This window comes from Lagopus leucura, unplaced genomic scaffold (genome assembly GCF_019238085.1).
Source record: "Lagopus leucura isolate 7727_CA_CO unplaced genomic scaffold, USGS_WTPT01 Super-Scaffold_100035, whole genome shotgun sequence".
NCBI lineage: Eukaryota > Metazoa > Chordata > Aves > Galliformes > Phasianidae > Lagopus > Lagopus leucura.
The window spans coordinates 1,775,801-1,796,199 of NW_024962284.1; the positions used below are offsets into that span (position 1 = coordinate 1,775,801).

Genomic DNA, 20,399 nt, shown 5'->3' on the forward strand with positions numbered 1-20,399 from the left:
TTGCGTTGAGCTGAGCTTTGTTTGTTTCCGTGCTGACATTTCAGTCTCCCCCGTGAGTCAGGAGCTCTTGCTGCAGGGCTGCACTTCGTCTCATACGGGGTGGCAGTCTGCTTACTGAGATTGCTGGGTGGTTAAAACCAAGGTTGTGTGCTCTAACATCAGGCAGGTGTCTAGGCAAGCGAACAATCACAAGCTCAACTATGATGACTGGCATAGTTAGTATGTGCCTGGTTATCTTGTAGTTAGATGAAAAGAAAATTTAGCCAGGTTGTTAGTGTGTTCAGCTCATCTGCCCAGATGCTATGAAGTCACTTCACTTTTAGAGAGATGGTGAGGCTGGGAAAATTGAGAAATGACTTCAGAACAATGAGTAGTCCTTGTGAATCTGCTTTATTCATCTTCTGGAAGCACTGGCACATGCTGAGCACTGGCACATTGATTCATGGAGTCATGCAGTGACTTAGATTGGAGTTAGATTGAGCACTGGAGGTCTCCTCCTCAAGGCCAGGCTAACTTCAGATGTGGATCAGGTTACAACTGTAAAATGGCTTAGGTTGGAAAGGACCTTAAAGCCATGTAGCTCCAGCCCCCAGCTGTGGTTGCTGTCTGTGGAGCTGTGGATCCAATGGATGGAGATGACACAGTTTGGGTAACCTGTTGGACCTGTTTCTGCTCAGCCACTCCCTCAAATCCAGCAGGAATTTTCCTTGTTGCAACTTGTGACTTTCACCATATGCCTCTGTGAGAAGGCTGGTTCCATGTCCTCTATAATTCCTCACTGGGCATCATTTAGTTATTCAAAAGCTTCTGCTTGCAGTCTGTCTGTTGTGCTAGGAAGTTTTAATTTGGTTACTTGTATTACAGGAGAAGCCCATCAAAGACCATCTGCTATGATGAGAGATATAACTTAATAACCGTGGCTTGTCCATGATGAGTTATTTTGAACACAGTTCTGAGAAGACCTGTGAAGAAGTAAAATATAATCCATAGCATTGTATGATTGGCAAATATAACTAATGCAAGCCATCACCATTTCAGGCATTTTAGCCCCATAAGTGCACATTTAGGCACAGAACAGCATGAATGTGCAAGACCAATCTTGTTCTTCCTGTGACATTCAAATGTAGCACACTGGGAAGGAATAATTTATGGGTTTTGTGAGTATGCCTGTCGTTATGTGTGATGAATAAATTTATGCACAGGAGAGAGCTGAGAAGTGTTCTTCACAAAGCAGATCCAGAAGTGACTGCTGCATCTTCTTAAATTGCTGCTGAGATCTTTCGTGACTGAATGGGATTCCGACACATCATGGAGAATAAGCAAACTTGGATGGCACTGAAAAAAACAGTACTTCAGTTGTGGGGAATGATCTAGTAACTATGCTACACAAAGAATTTTGGATGCTCGTTTGGCAAGAGCTTTTTTGAAGTTGTCATTATATTTGTGTATATGGCTTTTGTTTGTTCATGAGGACAAACTCTGCGAGCATCTCTGCCTTTTTAAATTGGTGGTTGAGATTAGATGGTACTCGAGTGCAGCTTAGGGTTCACTTAACTGTAACATTGAATAATTACAGTACTGTTAATACTGTGTAGATTTCAGTGTGGTTTTGTGTGCTAATCAGGCTAACAGCTGCAAATCATGCAGTTGTTTTGGTTTTTTTTTAACGAACAGAACTATAAGAGCTGAACCAAAGAAAGAATACCATTCCCTTCCTCCTATTGGATTCCATGATTATTGATTCAGGCATCTGAATCTTGCCTGATTGCATGCTATGTTTGTAAGCACCAGTATAGGTGCTGAAGGGGCATAAAGATGTACAGCATGATGGAAACACAGGGATTGCATTTATTTTTTCAAACTTGAGCATATTTGAACATAAACACGATTCCTGGAATAAATGGATGTTATGCACATAGCCTTTTCAGCTCTGGGATTACATGACTGCTGTTTTCCTTCTGCTTTTCAGCGGATCCAACATAACATGGGTGTAATAGGACCATGCATGCTCCATTCATTACCTACTGCCTGTTTCTGTTTTCATATTGTCATCTTTGCATTACATTCCAGAAAGTCTTCCTACTGTTCTTCTAAACTACACTGAAGTATCCAAATAATGGTAATTAGCGCTCTCAGAGCTGTTTAAAAACCCAAGTTTATTATCAGAATGCCAGGACACTTTTCCCTTTAATAAAAAGCACAGTCATGCTGTTTGTAGATGGTCATGCTTTTGCTGATAGTTGGAGGCATTTCCTGGCTTCGTTAAGCACTGCTCACTGACACCAAGTGTGGGGTGCTGCTGGAGACATCTCCCTTTGAGACTTAGAGAGGGATGGCACGCTAACTAACTACTTGTTGGTTATTCCAGCAGAGTGGAAGGAGATATAATCTGTTCCTGAAGCGGCGACTCAGGGTAAAACAGTGATGAGTGATATTGCAAGTGCCTTTGGTGGCTGCAGTAATAACATGCTTCACTGTGTGATGTCTTCTGTTAACTGGGAGTGAGGTTCACCATTGCAAATATTTTGTGCTTTTCCAGAGCCTTTTTTCACATGCATCTGTATATGGTTTAAGAAGGAGAGAGATGTGTCTCTCTGAGTTACCCTTTTTTGTTCCTGCTGTACTAAAATAAAATCCACCTGGATTCTATATAACTGCATGCCAATTTGCTGATTGTCATTAAATAAAAGCAAACAACCAACTTCCTTAGCATGGAATTAAATTTAGCCCTGTGTTTATCTGCTATAGAGAGCTCTTTGCCATATGAACCTGGAGTCCTTTAGGCAATTTGGTAGACCTGAATGTGGATGCAATTGTAAATAATATTACCTAATATTAATTTTCATAATAAAAGGAGGTAATTATCTTTCTTTGCTGAACATTAATTGTTCTAACCTATTACAGAATCACAGAATGGCACGGGTTGGAAGGGACCTCAAGGATCATGAATCTCCAATCCCCTGTCACAGGCAGGGCCATCTACCTTCACATTTAATACCAGACCAGGCTGCCCAGGGCCCCATCTAACCTGGCCAATTAGTACATAAGATCAGTGTTATTGATACAAAATTCATATATGCTGATAAATGAAAACATGAGCCTCAATAGTACAATCAGAGCATCAGTTTCCCTGTTGCATTAATGTGTCTCTTTTTTTCATCTGTTTTTTTCTTCAGGGAAGTAAATATACAATTTTGAAATACAACCACTGTGTCATTTGTGTGCCAGTTTGTACATGATCATTTCTGGGACGTAATTCTCTGTGGTAGCTGGCCTTAGTGACTCTTGTTGCATAGAAAGAGATGTATGGGGTTTCACTTCTTGCTGCCTGCTTCAAGTTCTTGAGCTGTGCCCTCCAATGCTTTGGTGCAGAGTGGTGTTCCTGACTGCAGAAAATCTCATACTGCAGAATAATGCTTGTCTTGATCACTTGTGACACATTCTAAAAAGTGTGTAAGAAATGAAAGCATTGTTCACAGGCATTGCTACGCTAGCATGCATTGCATTTACTCTTTGTATACCAGCTATTTACATGTGATGTTTGTGGTTATAGTCAGTTAATGTGAAAATGATTGCAACTGCATAGAGGCCTTGTTAAAACTTGCCTTCAGCTATGAAAAAACTGAAAAACTGAGGCAACTTTAAGAAAACTGCTCTGCCTTTTGTTATTTTAGAGCAACAGCAATACTTGACTCTTAATCATGTGCCCATATCTTCCGCAGATCGATAAAAGACATGAAAGCAAAGATTCAATATTCTTCAGGGATGGTGTCAGGAGGATTGATTTTGTTCTCTCCTATGTGGATGATCTTAATAAAGAATGGGAAAAGAAGTTGGTAAGTTTGCTTTTTTGAGATCTCATCAATTATCTATTGTAATCTAAATATCAATTGCTAAGCCTTTCAAATCACTGCACTCAACTGGAACTGAACTTTGTAAAAAGATCTCTTAAATGTGTAAAACGCCATTCTGTGTACAGAAATTTGTGTAGTGTGCTGTTGTGTGCTTGGAACCAATTTCATTGGATTTTCGGGACTTCATTTTCTGAATTGATCTCTTAGTTGTTTGGGTCATTCAATTTATTATACAGTCAGTTTAATGCCAAATGATTTTGCTTTCTTTTAATTATCTTAGAAGTAGATGCCTTAGTGAGCCTACATCCGTACATAGTGTTAATGGAGGAATTTTCTTCTAAGTAAGATGTTATCCAGGTTACTTGTAGCAATAACATATATTCTTTTGTACAAATGGGCAGCGTTTTGATTTTTCATCCTTATCTTCCTTTAGCAGAAAGATTAGGATCCATCCAATTCTTCTTTTAAGACTTATTTAGGACTCTTTTGTTACTGAATAAGCACAGCATCTCTCTGAGCTTTTGCTTGGATTTTATTTGCTCTACATATGTTCCAGTAAAATACTTAATGTGACTTTGATAAGGAACCTCCTGTGGAACAAAGTACACTACAGCTGGAACAAGCAAGCAAGGGCTCCCTCTGAAATGTCAATTGGTGATCATCCTTGGGTTTCCCAGCAAGATCTATTTGCCTGAATGGCAATATTTCCTGTGGCAACATAGGTTCTTACAAGGGCATGCTTTACCAAACCCACCTTGCTTATTTGTCAGGCCATAATCCTGGCTAGATTCCTTTTTCTACCATAAAGTAAAATGCATGTTAAAAAGAGTGAAGGGAATACCAGTCAGTGTAGAGAGTGGAAATATATATTGATGCAAAATAAGTGAAAGCAACTCTTAAAATAAACCTTTTCCATTAATCATATTCAAATAGCACGAGGGAAGAAATGGGGAGTATTTAGGCAATACCTAAAGCTGGAAGGAAGATGAGCCAGTTGCTCAGTCTAATTACTCATTTTTGTTGTTGCAGCATTTTCTTTCTTATTGCTCATTAGTGGGTGGCAGGAGTCTTAGCCAGTGTGTCATTATTTACTGAAGGAAAAAAAGACCACAAGAAAACTAGCGGCTAATATTATAGTTCCTTTTTGAGGTAAAGATGCATTTGATAGGAAGAAGCCTCTGTCTTACGAAATTGCAGAACCTACATCAAGTTTTGTGGGATTTAATTCTCTGTGTTTCTTACCACAAGTGTTGGCAACTCCTTGAAAGGAAGCCTGTGGTTGTGTCTGTGCAGGTCAGCTCTGCAGGTGTGTATAACCAAGATGTTATAATCACAATATAATTGTGTATAATCAATAGATATCAAGATGTTATAATCGCAATATAATCAAGAGAGTAAGGCAAAGCAGACAACGATAACAAAAAGAGAATAAGTGGAAGAGCTTCCCCTTGGGTTGAGCTCACCAGAAGACACCAAAAGAGGGGATCTCCAGAAGAGATCCTTCCCCTCTGGTAGCCAGCTCTTAAATAGGTCCAGGAGGGGTGCAGCCTGGCTCTACCCCTTCCGGCAGCACAGGTGAATTGCCTTCACCTGTGCTCCTCTGGCTGACTCATGGCTCACCTCAGGTGATCAATCAGAGGTTCAGGCCGTGACTCAGCAGTTCCCATACAAGGTGCCACTGGTAGGGCACATCACCTTTCACATGGTCCTTGAGAATCTGCAGAGAAAACAAAATGTACCCTGTCTTTATGTCCAGCAAAGACCTTTGTACAATGAACGTGCCTTAAATGAATGGAGGCTTTTGTGCTCAGGAGTACTGTGCTGTTGTTGTTTAAATATTGATGTAGTGCAGGTTGTGGAATTTGGTTGAGATCCTGTGCTGGCAATGGCACATTTTCTGTTACTGCAGCACAGTGATGCATCAAAATGTAACAGCTAAGAATGCAAGTGTTCATCAGAAGAGAAAAACAGTCTGACAAAGGGTTCTGTTTCCTTGTCTCAAGGAAACAGCTTTATTCTGCGTTTCTAAGAAGGGGGTGAATAACTCCTTTGTGTGTTTTAACATGTCCCTGATACAGATGCATGAGACCAGCTGTTCGTCTTCCCCCTTAGCTTTCTGCACACCATCACTTCTCTGGTGTTTCCAGAAACTGACCAGCTTGAAGTCTATTTTGTATTTGCCTTCCATAGTCTACATGAATCAATCCTAACCACAAGATCGCTGTATAAAAAAATTATGATGATATTTTGGTGAGACAGCAGCCAGCTTTCTTTTTCCTTAAAGAGCAGAGAATCAGAAGTATTTTATTGATACATCAAAATGTATGAGAATATGGAAAAAATAAATAACATTCCAAAAACATATCTAACAAATGATTTACATAGGACCAAGGCATGATGGTTATTTGTAAGGTTGGTGCTCCCTGCCTGCCAGAAAGGCAAAAGTGAAGGGAGTGAGGGAGGTGAGGGTTTGATTAAGAAATATGTTGGAAAACTTAATGGCTTTATTCTTCTGTCATCAAGGAACGGATCTGTAATAGATTTTTCTATCCATCCTGGGTAACTAAAGATACAGTGCTGCATCTGCATTGGGTATTTTAGTGCTATTGGGCTTTGGCTCTTGCCTTGTTAATCTTATCAGGGCAGTTTGTTGAGCTCAGATACGTAGAAGGTAAGGCTACCCTCCCCAAGCCCAACAGCTAGCCACAGCAGAGCTTGGAAAGGTGAGTGCTAGGTTGCTCTATACCCTATATGGGCCATAGTTGTCTCAGAAAATGGAGTTTCTGTCTTACTGCTGCTCCTGTGAGGTTTAAGAAATGTGCTTAAGCCAAATGTGAGGAAGGGGATTGGCCTGCCATCACTGTCTGTCCCACAGGGCTTTTTGTATCCCACTGGAATAGCAGGGCAGGGTCTGAAGTGGAACTCCAAATGTGTGCCCCAAAAGTGTAGCTTTTTATGGTTAAGGTAGTGAATATAAGATTGTTATACATATATATTAAAACACAGAAGAAAATGGCACTGGGACAGGGGTACTTTTTGTCCAGTTTAAGCCTTTGCTAACAATAAGAGGAAATAGAGTGTTTGGATAGAAAGGAGGGGAAATTTTTTTTTTTTTTTTTTTTTTTTTTTTTTTTTTTTTTTTTTTTTTTTGGTTTGTTTGTTTTTCCAGCAGATTGATTTCCTTTGAAAGATGGCTGTTTCAGGTGGCTGGGAACTACATTCACAAGTGTTTCAGGGAAGGTGGCACATGAGAAGAGAGCAAGGTGGTAAAACTTCTACTAGGGCATTTCAATTTATCCTGCTATGCCTACAGTAAGAGAAGCAAAGTCAGACAGGGTTTTTGTGTCCTTTGGCTCTGCCAGTGATTAAGCTGCACAGGTTAAAGAGGAGCTGGCTGAGAGCATCTCTGATGGCAGAAGCCTGAGCTGGCTTGGATGTTGGATCTCCTAGGGTTTGCCAAGGAAAGAACACAGGCAGTGCGCTTTGTTGGGGGAAAATGGCATCCAGAACAGCACATATCTTTGGATATGAAGCTCACCTATTTGCTAGGTTATCTAGTGTCTAATTTAATGATTAAATATATTTGGCAAAATGAGATATTAGAAATAAGGTAGAGCTTTGCTAGTAGCGTAGTTAAAGTATCAATGCATTTTAGCATAGATCTGAGAGCTGTTCCTCAGTTTGCATTCACTGATCCAAGTACTTTATGCAAACTCAAATGTAAATAGGGCAGCCTGCTCCTCACACACACAGTAACAGGGAATTGGCTGTAAACTATGCTGGCTTTTTTTTTCCTTCATGATGTGTGTGTTTAAAAAACATCATGTAAGGCTGTGGTAGAGAACACATGACACATCATTGCAAGTTTTAGCAAGAAATCAACTGGTTGTCCATCTGCTGCTTTCTAATGAGGCCAGGGCTCAGTATTTAGTATAGCTTGCGGTTATTCTGGCACTTCTTCAGCAAATTTTATGCAATTAAAGGGAAATTAATTCAGTCTCTCAATAGAAGCAAAAACTGCTCCTGCGGAGAAAGAGGGGAAGAAAACGTTTTTGCCTGAAGACACTGCCTACAATTACTGGCAGAAGTGCAGGGCTCAAGCAGGATATCTCCATGCCTGTTGCATACTGCCACAGGCACAGTTACTTATCTCTGCCTGAAGTCCATGTTGACTTGACACAGGCAAAGCACATTTGCGCTCCCACATGATGATTTTGTAGCCTTATCTACCTGTCCAGCTAAGCTGTTTATGAAACACATTGAATTGTCTGCAATTGGTACCTGAACGTTTGCATCAGGCAGGGTTATTAAACTGGAGACACTGTAAACGTTAACAGATAACATTAACCCCAAACTGAATGCTTCCAAAATTTTTCTTACTATCTAGTTTTTCCATTCTACTAGAAATATTGCTGGATCTTAATGATAACACTTGCACCAACTCAGAAATGCTCAAGACTTGGCTTGCTTGTCCACTTAACAGGATCACGCAGCATACAAACCTGTTTCTAACCAGTGGGTTAGGAGCAATTGTGAGTTGGCCAGCAAATAAAATGTGCTTATTTCTCTTCAGGAAAGAAGAAAAGAATTTGAGAGCAATCTGCAGAAGGCTGGTTTGGAACTGGAAACAGAAGACAAGAAGGTAGGAAAAGAACAAAAAGCAGCTTCAAAGAAACTAGTACTAAACAAATAGACCTGCAGATAAGTACTTAGCATATAGCACTTTGTTGCCTTGTAAGAAAAATTACAAAAAGCTCTAGCAGATTTCAGTGGAGCGTGACTGAGCTAAGTCTAGCTATATTTGTGTAGTGAAATTATTTTTCCAGGCATGTTCCTAAAGATTGTGCAAAGAAAGTCATTATATTTCAGGAGGAAGTGACTGAATTCAAAACAAAAAGAAATCGGTTCCAAAGTAGCTTAAACCTGTGTGTAGGGTATGCTCACAGCTAGATGTTATCTCACCAGTTAGCAACATATCTGGGAGACAGTGAATAGATTAACATCTGCTCACTGGATGTGGCAGTTCCCATAAGGACAAACCCTGGTGTAACAACTTCAGGATGTTTGATCTGTGTTACTGTTTGGGTTTTAAGTGGAGAGCAGAAGATGCTGCTTTTACAGTCAGTATGTTTTTAGATTTTTCTTTCTTCCAGAGATTGAGTGAGGCAAAATAAACTGTGATGAAGTCCAGGCTATACAGCCTTAGATGGAGATTCGTGAAGCAATATGTTACATTATCTGCTGGCTACTTTCTTCTGTGTGCATGTATGTGACATGCTACGATGACACACATAGGGTGATGCCTCAAAATAAGATTATTCCTTATCATAGCTGCAGGGCTGTAATGGATGTTGCAGCTCTTGATAGTGTTGATCTGCTTTGCTGTATAAGAACTGCTCCTCCAGGAAAGAAATCGCCCTGAGAACCTGCAGGGCAGCTGGGCTGCCAAGTGGTCGTGCTGCACAGTGAACCCTCACATTTCCAATGCCCTCAGCATGCAGTGAGCGTGCTTAGGCCTTGCAGTGCAAGGTGAATGTAGTCTGAAAAGCATTTAGTGATGTAAAGATTACCTGCGTTAACAGTCAGCCATTCACATAACCTATTCAATGTTTAAAACTTAAAGTCTGAAAAAAAGAGAAGCTTTCAAAACTGTAAAAAGAAATAAGCAGCGTCTAACAACTATACTGATAAATCTTGCAGTAAAACACAGTAATTCTGATGTCAGCTTTAACTTCTGTGGGACAGGAATCTGAAGATGGCAAAATTTACTTTGTGAAGATCCATGCCCCGTGGGAGGTTCTGATCACATATGCAGAAGTGCTGAACATTAAAGTTCCCATCAAGGAAAATGACATTCCCTCAATGGTGGAGAACCCCCTGGACTGCATGCTTACACCATTCAGGCTGCCTGAGAAGGTGATGCACCCAGAGCCAGATTATTTCACTGCACCGTTCAGCAAGGACAAGCAGGAGCTGTACCTCATTAATGATGAAAGCACTTTCTTCTCGCCGTCCATGAGAAACAGAATAGTACGTATGTGGCTTCTGTCCACTTTCATTTACACGTCGATTTACACTGACTGTAGGAATATATGTTCAAGGAAGGAGAATGTAAGCTGTTGTGCCTGTGGGTAAATATGAGGAAGCCTAGATGTCTGCACAGTTTTCTCAGAATGCTGAATTAATGTATTTAAAAGTGGCTCTTCTGCACTTCTGCAGAGCAGGTCATGCAGGGAAGGACCTTCTGAAGAACAGCTTTTTCCTTCACATATTAGTCTTGCAGATTACACACAGTGCACAGCCATTACAGTTCTGTTAAATGGCCTCAAAGCAGGAAAGGACTGAAATTCATGTGTTTGAATCTCAGGTTAATTACATACTTACACGATGTCCGTATGGAACAGAAGAAGGGAAGAAGAAGTTTGGGATTAAAAGACTGCTGAATAATGGCACCTATTCAGCTGCTTACCCTCTTCACGATGTAAGTATTCTAGCATTCCACTCTCTTGAGTATTTATCAATGTTTTTTATCTTTCACCTACTCTGACATTGCAGTTTACAGCAGAAATGAAAATGTGCTCAAATCCCTTCAGTTTGTCCTGGTAGTTGATTCTGTTTTGCAGTACACAAGAAATATCTGCCAGTCTTACTGCTGGGCTTTTATGTTCTGAGAGGTTTCTTCCCACTGATGAGTTTCTAGGGTCTACTTTAAAAAGTCAGTCCCGTAATTTCCAGGAAATTTATTCCATAGTGTATTCCTATAATGTTTATGATACAGATTATGTGGTAATATGTTAGAAAGATAAATTTAAATTTATAGGGAGAGAGTGTAGCTGATGTGACTCTAGGCTGTACTACTGCCAGAAAGTACCTCCTACTGTTGGAAGCACCAAAACACAGTAAGTAGCAGTGCTGTGAAAATCTTTTCCATACATGATGAACATTACTAGAGTAAATTAGTGCCAGAATTTCATTTTGTGTGTCTTTTCATTCAATTTCAAAAAACCACAGCACTGAGTACATGCTAATGCAATGACAAGGGCCAGGGGACAGCTCTGACTTACATTCTCTGTACAGCTCTCAATGAAATGCTTTCAGCTGTGGAATTTGTAATGAAGGACTGCTTCTGAGCTATAGAGGAAAGGATTTAAATTTCCATTATTTTTCCTGAATCGGGAGTGAAATGGTGTTTTTTCTGTTTCTGGGAACTTCTGCAGCTGCATACACTGCACCAGTGTAAAAACCATTTGCTGCAGTAACCTACTGAAGCAAATGAGTATCATAGTACATGTGCTGTACTAGTGCAACTCTGGTGTAACACAGCATGAAGTCCCCCCATACAGTGCAGAATCACAGAATCACAGAATGGCCAGGGTTGGAAGGGACCTCAAGGATCATGAATCTCCAACCCCCCTGCCACATGCAGGGCCACCAGTACAGGTTGTTTTAATGTCTGTGATGTTTACTGCAAATGCAAATGATCTCAGAACATGCATATATGAAGAAGTTTCTTCTTAAAGTGCTGAAGGAGAGCGTGGTTGAGTGAATTGCAAATTATTTTAATTGCCTGTTAAGACATGTACATTATTAATGCTCACTTCTTTCAATTTAGTGTTTGAATCTGTCGATGAGCTGTTTTGCCTTTCCTCTGATTTGCTCACAGTGCCAGTACTGGAAAAAGGCAAGTGATCCAAACTGTGACAATGAGAGATACACGCTGTACATGGAGTGGGCCCGTTTCTTGCGGTTCTACAAAGAGCAGCCTTTGGATCTCATCAGGTGAAATATTGTCTCCTTTGTATTACAGTGAAAGCCGATTTGAATATAATAAGCTTACAGATTTGAATTTTTTCTTGCTGGGAAATTTTTATTTGGTGAAGACCTGGTGAGAATCAGGCACATAAGAGGGCACTGAGTACTTGGAGGAAGTAGTGTGTGTTTTAACTAGCAACTGGGAAAATGCTGTTCTGCAAGTAAAGCCTTATCCAGCCTAGCCAGCACTCCTGGAATTGATAGATGTGAAGGCATATAAGGAATATTTTTCATTTGATAATAAATATCTGCCACGATTTTTAAAGAATGATTTGAAATTTTCAAATTTCAATGTAGACTTGAAAAAATGTTGATGAAATCATTTTCTGAAGCTTGAGTCATAACTCAGTGTTAAACATGATGTTAAGCTAACCTTACCCAACATTTCTTTGATTCGTCTCATATCAGCTTAGTAGCGACCGCATCACTGAATTCATGCAGCTGCCCTTCTGCGATACAACCAGGTCTATTTCTGTGATAAACTGCCTTTACATTCTAACTGTGTGATCAGAACCTTTGTGCCCATTTCTGTGACTCCACGGAGAATGAAAAAGTGCATCTTCATTTACATTATCCTCTTGGGAAGAGAATGATTGAAGCTGGAGCTCTGGTGGAGGATGTGGGAGTGGGGAAGGGGGGTGAAAAGAAGCAATGTGTATTATTCATTCAAATTGTTTGATTTGGTTTTTGTTTGTTTGTTCTGTACACAGGAAGTACTATGGTGAAAAGATTGGAATCTATTTTGCCTGGCTAGGATTTTACACTGAGATGTTATTCCTTGCTGCAGTCGTTGGTGTAATCTGTTTTCTTTATGGCTTGTTTACAATGGATGAAAATATGAGCAGGTGAGTGTAATGTTAAAAATCTCCTGAGCTTGAAATGGTAAAAGCTAAGTAAAGCAAAAACATTGTTCATGTAGAAAGATGGGTAATGAGCTTTTAAACTCAGTAAATAATTTTGTTTTTCACCTATCTGCATTGACCTAAATGGTGGTCATTTACAGTCAGAACATTCAGAAGAAAACTGACTGTTCTAACTATTAGAATCATAGAATCATAGAATGGCTTGGGTTGAAATGATCATCTAGTTTCAACTCCCCTGCTATGTGCAGTGTCAGCATCCACCAGACCAGGCTGCCCAGAGCCACATGCAGCCTGTGGCCTTGAATGCATCCAGGGGTGGGGGCATCCACAACCTCCTTGGGCAACCTGCTCCAGTGTGTCCCCACCCTCTGTGTGAAAAGATGCCTTTGAGATGCTCAGCAAAAGGTACAGGTCTCTACTGCACTGGGATCAGACAGCAGCTCCTACAGTCCAGCAGAAAGCACTCCAAAACCTAAGCAAAAGCAAGCCCTTCTGCCTCTGCTAAAGGCTGGAAATATGAAACTCAACTTGTAGTTGAAAAGCAGTATTTTATTGCCATTTGGCAACAGCTTCTAATATCAGAGTACCTACAGTACATAAGGTCTAAAGAATACTACTGACATATCTTAAAATTGTTTCTTTCAAGTGCATATCATTGCATTATGCTTTTATATTTTAATCTGACTCATGGAGTATGTATTGACCATTTTATGTAGGTCATCAATTTTGCTGACTGCTGGAAGCATGAGTGCAGTACAGGTCAGCAATGTTCTGCCATCAGAGATGACTTGATTATGGCAGAAGCCAGAGTTTTCTTCTTTTTAAATAAACTTATTGGTTTCTTCAAGGACCCCAAGATTTACTGTATTTAAGGATTTTGGGTGGGGCAGAAAAGAGGGGTGAGCTTTAGGTTTTTCTAAGGAGTCTTTGATAAAACGTTAAGTGTAAACTGCAAAAGGTAGCAAATTAGAACTCAGGAGCTAGCTTTTTGCTTACATTTATCTCTGCACAGAATACAGTTGCTCTCATCTGTTCTATTCTGTCACTGTGAGATTTGCACTAGTTGCATTCAGAATTCACTGGGGAATAGTGCTGTGTATGCTCAATTTTCTCTGGACAGGAGAGGTATACACTGGATTATAAAATTCACTCACTAGCTTGTTAAATTCAAGTAGCAAATCATATTGTAAATGGTGATCTGAATTAACACTTTCTTTTGGAGAAGGTGTTGTGGGCATCTTACTAACCTGATGTGAAATAACGTGGTTTGTATCTCACATAAGAGCAGTGCAGTACAGCTCTTTTCAGACTTCTGTTTCATTACTGGAAAAAAACAGAATGCCCAAGCCAGGGGATTAGCTAGTGAGCCTCCTTGTAACAGCTTCTTTTTCTTTGCTTGCCCTTGGCTTCTCTGTTAAGGTGCAGATGTTGAGTTTCAACATCAACAAAAGAAGCTTCAACATCTTTGTTTTTGAGGAAATACATTTCATATAGCAGCTCTTAAAATGCTGTAGAAACATATACTATATAACATTTCTGTTCTCAGCAAAGAGATCTGTGATCCTGCAATTGGAGGAGAGATCATCATGTGTCCTCTTTGTGACCGAGAGTGTGAGTACTGGAGACTGAACACCACCTGTGAGTCCTCAGAGGTCTGTACCTGCTTCTTCAGCCCTTTCTCATGTTTATTCACACTGAAAACTGGTTTGTTGCTGAATGTTTCCTCTGTATTCTGTCGCAGTATTCCCATTTGTTTGACAACGTGGCAACTCTTTTTTTTGCCATTTTCATGGGCATATGGGGTGAGTACATTTGCTAATAAGTTTTAAGTAAAGCAGTAGAGAAATCTTGACCAAACTGTTGAGAGAGGTGTGAAGAAGGAGTATGGATGGCTTTAATATCCTGACTCCAGTGCAGAAGTGATTATTAGCAGCATTGTTAGGATGAAAATCACTTAGATTCTGTTCCATTGAAGTTTATAGGTTACAGTGCATTTTCAGCATTGTTAGGATGAAAATCACTTGGATTCTGTTGCAGTGAAGCTTATAGATTACAGTGGGTTTCGATGATGTGGAAACAGATGAATTTTCTGAGACTGCCTGTAAGCATGGGCTCACACTAACTGAAACTGGCTCAGACTTTAAAATTTGATCATTTTGCACATAAGTTCTTTTCCGTTCATCCGTCCTTATAGATGCAGGATACCAAGGTTGTTATTTCTCATTCCCTAAACACCATGTCTGCTGGATGGAACACTATATGAGATACAATTAAGTCTTCATTTTGGTTACAAGTCTTCCATTAACAGACACAGATCTGTGTGCTAATGTATTTGTTATCGAAGGATCTAGAAGTCACCTTTTCAGAGATTTCTCAAAAAAATAATTTTGAATAAGATGATTTTGTATCGCTGTTTCCCTAAACTTGCTGTGGTTATAAGCTCTAGCCTTTGAGTGACATAGGTTACTCATTCAGGAAATACCAAGAGAAGACTTTGGAACTGCAAAAGATAAGGTTTCCTGTTGGCTGTATAAGCTACGGAATCTCTCCACCTCAAATAAGAGCAATCAGATGGCCAAAGGTTTACATTTTAAATTAGTTTACAGAAGGCTTTTAAAACATTATATGATAATATAACTTCTATAGCTGTTTACATATCAAACGAGTTCTTTCTAATATCTATATATATAATGATATTAAACAACAAACTTAAAGCCAAGCTCCCTTTTGACCATACAAAGCATTGAACGTCCCCTATGTCTAGAATGACCATCATGTCAAATAGCCATCCAAAAGCAACAAAAATCCTTGAATGTAATATTTGAAAACAGCTCTGCTTACTTGTAACAGTTGTTCACGTGTTACACAGTTATACACAAGCAATCAATTGAATAATCATAGGGTTTTTTTCCTAATTCTGTATTATTATTTGTATGTGAGGAGTAATGACAGCTGTAATTGAGCATGGTTGTTATAACCATACCAATAGCCATTTCCTGTCTTGGCATTTCCCATTTCATCCTCTTCTGGAGTTAAATTAACTAATACGTGTACTGAAACTTGTTTAAGTCTTAGCTTTGAAATTCAAAAGGTAGCTAATAAAAATAGATGTGTCATATTGTGAGAGAAAATAACAGCCTGAAGTACAGAAACAAGCTTAGTTGGTTCAGAAGGTTTTTCACTTCTCTGTTTTAACTATATTTAACATATCCAACAGTTACACTTTTCTTGGAGTTCTGGAAGAGGCGGCAAGCAAGACTGAAATATGAGTGGGATTTGGTTGATTTTGAAGAGGAACAGCAACAACTCCAGCTGAGGCCAGAGTACGAGGCCAAATGTACCCAAAAAAAGAAGAATCCGGTTACTCAGGTAACATTCAGACTGGGTGGACACACACATTCAGTTGTGTGCTGCCAAGATAGTTTGATAGTGTGTGAGTTCTGTATCTAATCACTAGGTAAAGATCCATGCAACACGTATGGATTGCATTGGAAGAAAAGATTTCTCTGCTGAGAGCAACTGGCAGCAGTGTAGCTGTGCTAGCATGCTGCAGTTAATGACCCTGCCGTCCAGGGGGCTGTTAGCCCCAGGGCAGCACTGCTTCAGTGGCTGAAATGAACAGGAAGCAAGGCCTCTCTGCACTTCAGCCTCTCACATGATGGGCATGGTCCATCTCTTAGACCACAGCACATGTTAATAATTTTCATTTATTATCCTCTAAGGATTTAAATTTAAATGCATTAGATGCATTAAATCAGGAAGACAGAGGCAGTGTCTGTACCTTTCGGATGGCTAACACCATCTTTATGGTGTCCTTTACATTTCAGCACAGCTGTCTCTGAAATCTTCACACCTTCCTAAGTGCTCTTTCTCATCCTTTTACAGCATATTAGGGAGCAGTGGTCTTCACCTAAAGACAGACCAGTGTGACCAGCTGTGGCTTTTCCTCAGATATACAAACACATTGCTGGGGAGCACTAGAGAGATGAAGACCATGCTATGGAATCTAATAGAGATATAATTAACCATGCTTTTTGACTATGCTAAATAGTCTTAATACCTACTAGAAGTTAATCATCTTCATTTACATTTAAGTTAGGTAAGAATTGTTTCTCAAATTTAAGGCTTAGATAGTTTCAGTGCAACATCCACCACCTTAATTTGAAGTATTTTTAAATCAATCTTCCTTATTCTGGAGTTGTGTATAAATAATGTACTTTTCCTAATCACGAGTACAATAAGGTAACTCAGTCTTCAGAAAAAAAACCAAACAGAACTTAGTCAGAGTTTGGGAAGCATCATTGTTACATCAACAGTAGACTTGTTTTTCAGGTCTGTCTCCATTCTTATTAGGAAATACACATGCTAAATTTATTTCTTGTGAGTTTTTCTGTCTCTCTTTCCCCCTCTACACATTCAGCATTAACATTCTTGCTGTCATACCAGCAACTTGCACGCTGCAGTCATACAGAGATCTTTGAAGACAAGCGCTATCATTTTGAGTGTAGCTCTGCCAACCTAGTTCAGCTAATTGCAAACAGGTGCCTACATGCAGTGTGCTGTGTGCTAGTTTGCCTCCCTGTGTACACTTCAGTACAAAACCTCCACTTCCTTCCATAGCTGTGCAGTAGCAAAAAACAGCAGAACAACTGTGGTTCTGCTGCCGTGGAAGGAGAGGGGAGATCAGAAGTAGTTCATGGCCCTAGTGTGCTCTGAGGTCCTGTGCTGCAGCAAAACATGATCATGTGAGGAGAGGGAAGTATTGGCCTGGCTTGTGGGCAGTGCTTACCTACAGTGGGGACCAAAACCTGTGGGCTAGTGAAATGAACCACCAAAGGCAGTCAAATATGGTACGGGTTAATGTAACTGTCTGAGGGAAAAGGCTGTTCTCTCTACATTCATGCTGCTCTCGTAAGTCAGGCAACCTATTTGGAATTCATTCAGGAGATAGAAATTGGACCTTGATATGTTTTTATCTGTGACTGAGATACTGCACTGTTCTGCGCTTTACAACTATGTATTAACATTTGCCATAAAAATTCAATGGCGGCACAATCCTTTATTTTATGACACATAAATTTATTACCTTAGGATTTTCAGAAGCTTTTGTGCAGCTGGGTTTAGCAGTGATCCTTATCAATTCCCAGTTACAGCAAACCAAGCAGGTTGGCCACACCGTAATATAATTTCACTACATTAGATAATGTGCAATACTGAGCAGTGACTTCAAGTAAATTAATTCTGCAGACTGGGTAAGATGATATAGATGCAGGTCACTGAGTTTCTTGCATCCCAAGGCTAGCTTTGCTTCAGTTACAAAACCATTTCTTCACTGTTTAACTTGGGGAAGAGAAGGCTCTGAGGAGACTACATTGTGGCCTTCCTGTACTTGACTGGGCACTGACTGTTTACAAAGGTGGATAGTAATGGAACAAGGAATGGTCTTAAACTGAGACAGGGGAGGTTTAGGTTGGATATTAGAAGGAAGTTTTCCCACCCAGAGGGTGGTGAGGCACTGGAGCATGTTGCCCAAGGAGGCTGTGGATGCCCCATCCCTGGAGGCATTCAAGGGCAGGCTGGATGTGGCTCTGGGCAGCCTGGTCTGCTGGTTGGTGACCCTGCACATAGCAGGGGGTTGGAACTGGATGAGCATTGTGGTCCTTTTCAACCCAGGCCATTCTATGATTCTATGATTATTCCTGGCCATGATTCAAAGTACTAGGTGCACTGAAATAGAAATTAGCCATCTTCAGGCTTTAATTAGCACCTCATTTGCTGTTAAAATAGTATTGGCATCATCTTCACGATGCTCAACAATTTAACTACAACAGAATTGAAGTCTGCTTTTGCTGATTATAGCAGAATCATTATGATAATGTGCTTAATATTGTGCTGGCCTTTAGTAACCAGGGTTTCTTTGTCCAAGAGAGGCAGAAGTATGCCACGGTGCTCTGGCCTGAAGATTTATCAAATTCAGATTACTTGCTACTAAATTGTATTCCATTGGCATTAATTTTTAAATGAGCATTTCTTAATACATGCGATGTGGTATTCTAGGAATTAGAATTGACTGAGAAAGAGAGACCTTTACACCAACATGGAAAGCTGTTGTTGTGCTATGTGGGAATACTCTTTTGGGTAAGACCTAGCTGCCTGATGCTGTGGCAGAGATGGGCAACTAATGAGTGTAGCCATTTCTTCAATTCTAAAATTGAAGGAGTGGAGGAAAATGATTTCTGGCTGTGTGGAAAAACATGGTACATCCAAGTAAATGATTGTTTTGTGAAATCTTGGCATTAATTTCCTAAAATTTAGGCCAGTTCTGACCTCAGCACTCTACGACAGCTTACCTAGCATTACAGTAAGGGTTCTGTCCTCTTGTTGATGTTTTTCCTTCATCTACTAATTGATATTTTGCAAAGGTTTAACCATTCTTTCCAGGTGCCATCTTTACTCTTAGCATTGCTATGGCCACTTCTGTCCTGATGGTTTTTATTATTATTTTCCTGCTCAAAATTTCAAAATCCTATCCTATCTACTCCTTTAGAGCAGTGGTTCTGAGCAGTTTTCCTTGGATGTGGTTACTTTCACACAGCTGTTGTGAGCTCTGTGTGCTGCTTGAAGGTAGAATAAGATGATAGATTTGTGAACTGTGCTGTGCTTGCTTGACTGTTTCAGGAAATGGAGCCTTATTTGCCTCTAACTAGCCAGGCTGTGCGGTTCTGCATCTCAGGAACTACAGTGTTGTTCTGGGTGAGCATCTTTTTTGAATCATCACGTTAACATCTATCACAGTTGCTGATCACCACTAATTATGGTATTAACACATGCTAGAGTGGTAGCTTGCCACCTGTTACTGTTCTGCTGATTTCCTGCTGTCATGCAAAATGCATTTCAATTCAGAGGGCAAAGAAACGAAACATTGGAAATCCATCAGTAAGAAGCAATTTGAAGAGATCTTATAGCATAGGGGTAACTTCTCTGACTTACATGCTCTAGTGAAAAAATTGTGCAGCAGAGGTAAATAAACAAAATATAATTATTCACTACTGTGAAGTACAGAAATATCCACAGAGTGAATTTCAGGGTGGACAGTATAATCTAACTTGTCTTACCCATTTCCATTTCTGATATCCTTCTGCACAATTCCGCTTGTCTTCTGCTTACAAAGTAATTTTAGTGCTTAAATGTATCTAGTATAACAAATTATTTGTCTACTTTGCATTTCAGTGCTGCTGAACTCAAAAAGAATTGAATTTCTCATAAAATTCATGTAACTCGTAAAGCATGATGCTGACCTTATTTCAAAAGATGCATGTGTTGTGGCTACACTGAGCTGTGTGTCTGAAATATGTCCTTCCTTTAGGTGTCCCTGATCATAGCTAGCATGATAGCTGTGATCGTGTATCGCCTGGCTGTATATGCTGCCTTCGCCAGCCTCATGGAAAATACTCAGACTCTGCAGCCCATCAGTGGATTACTGACCCCTCAGCTGGCAACTTCAGTCACAGCTTCTTGCCTCAATTTTGTCATCATCATGATACTGAATTTCATATATGAGAAAATAGCTGTCTGGATCACTGATATGGGTAAGCTGTGTAAATGAAGTCAGAACTCAGAAGGAATGGCTGGAGGTAGAACCTGTTGAAAATAGAGTAGTTTATTGTTTGCAACTTTATTTGGTATCTGTGGCCATGTTAAACATTTTCCTTGCGTTTCAGTAGTTATTGTAAGCTCCTTTCTCATAGTGCTGCATTTGCATGTACTAAAACGAGCCTGATGGAGTCAGTCACAGTTCTGAACATAATTAAAATAATTAAAAATCATTATGCATTGAGTTTTTAGGAAGCTGAAAATTATTAGGTGATGA

At 39.9% G+C, this 20,399-nt stretch overlaps 1 protein-coding gene across 6 annotated transcripts in view; it reads left to right on the plus strand.

Annotated features, from left to right (window-relative positions):
• ANO5 (anoctamin 5) overlaps nt 1-20,399 on the plus strand; it is a 50,690-nt gene that overhangs the window by 19,592 nt on the left and 10,699 nt on the right. For 3 of the 6 annotated variants that reach the window (XM_042882680.1, XM_042882681.1, XM_042882682.1), the window contains 11 exons: nt 3,723-3,836; nt 8,428-8,496; nt 9,600-9,884; nt 10,222-10,335; nt 11,518-11,633; nt 12,377-12,511; nt 14,076-14,181; nt 14,271-14,331; nt 15,747-15,898; nt 19,208-19,282; nt 19,896-20,118. In XM_042882680.1, coding sequence (XP_042738614.1) covers nt 3,723-3,836; nt 8,428-8,496; nt 9,600-9,884; nt 10,222-10,335; nt 11,518-11,633; nt 12,377-12,511; nt 14,076-14,181; nt 14,271-14,331; nt 15,747-15,898; nt 19,208-19,282; nt 19,896-20,118 — 1,450 coding nt within the window. Of the gene's footprint in view, nt 1-2,368; nt 2,414-3,722; nt 3,837-8,427; nt 8,497-9,599; nt 9,885-10,221; nt 10,336-11,517; nt 11,634-12,376; nt 12,512-14,075; nt 14,182-14,270; nt 14,332-15,746; nt 15,899-19,207; nt 19,283-19,895; nt 20,119-20,399 lie in introns of all 6 variants that reach the window. The other 3 variants (XM_042882676.1, XM_042882679.1, XM_042882677.1) reach the window with 2 other exon arrangements.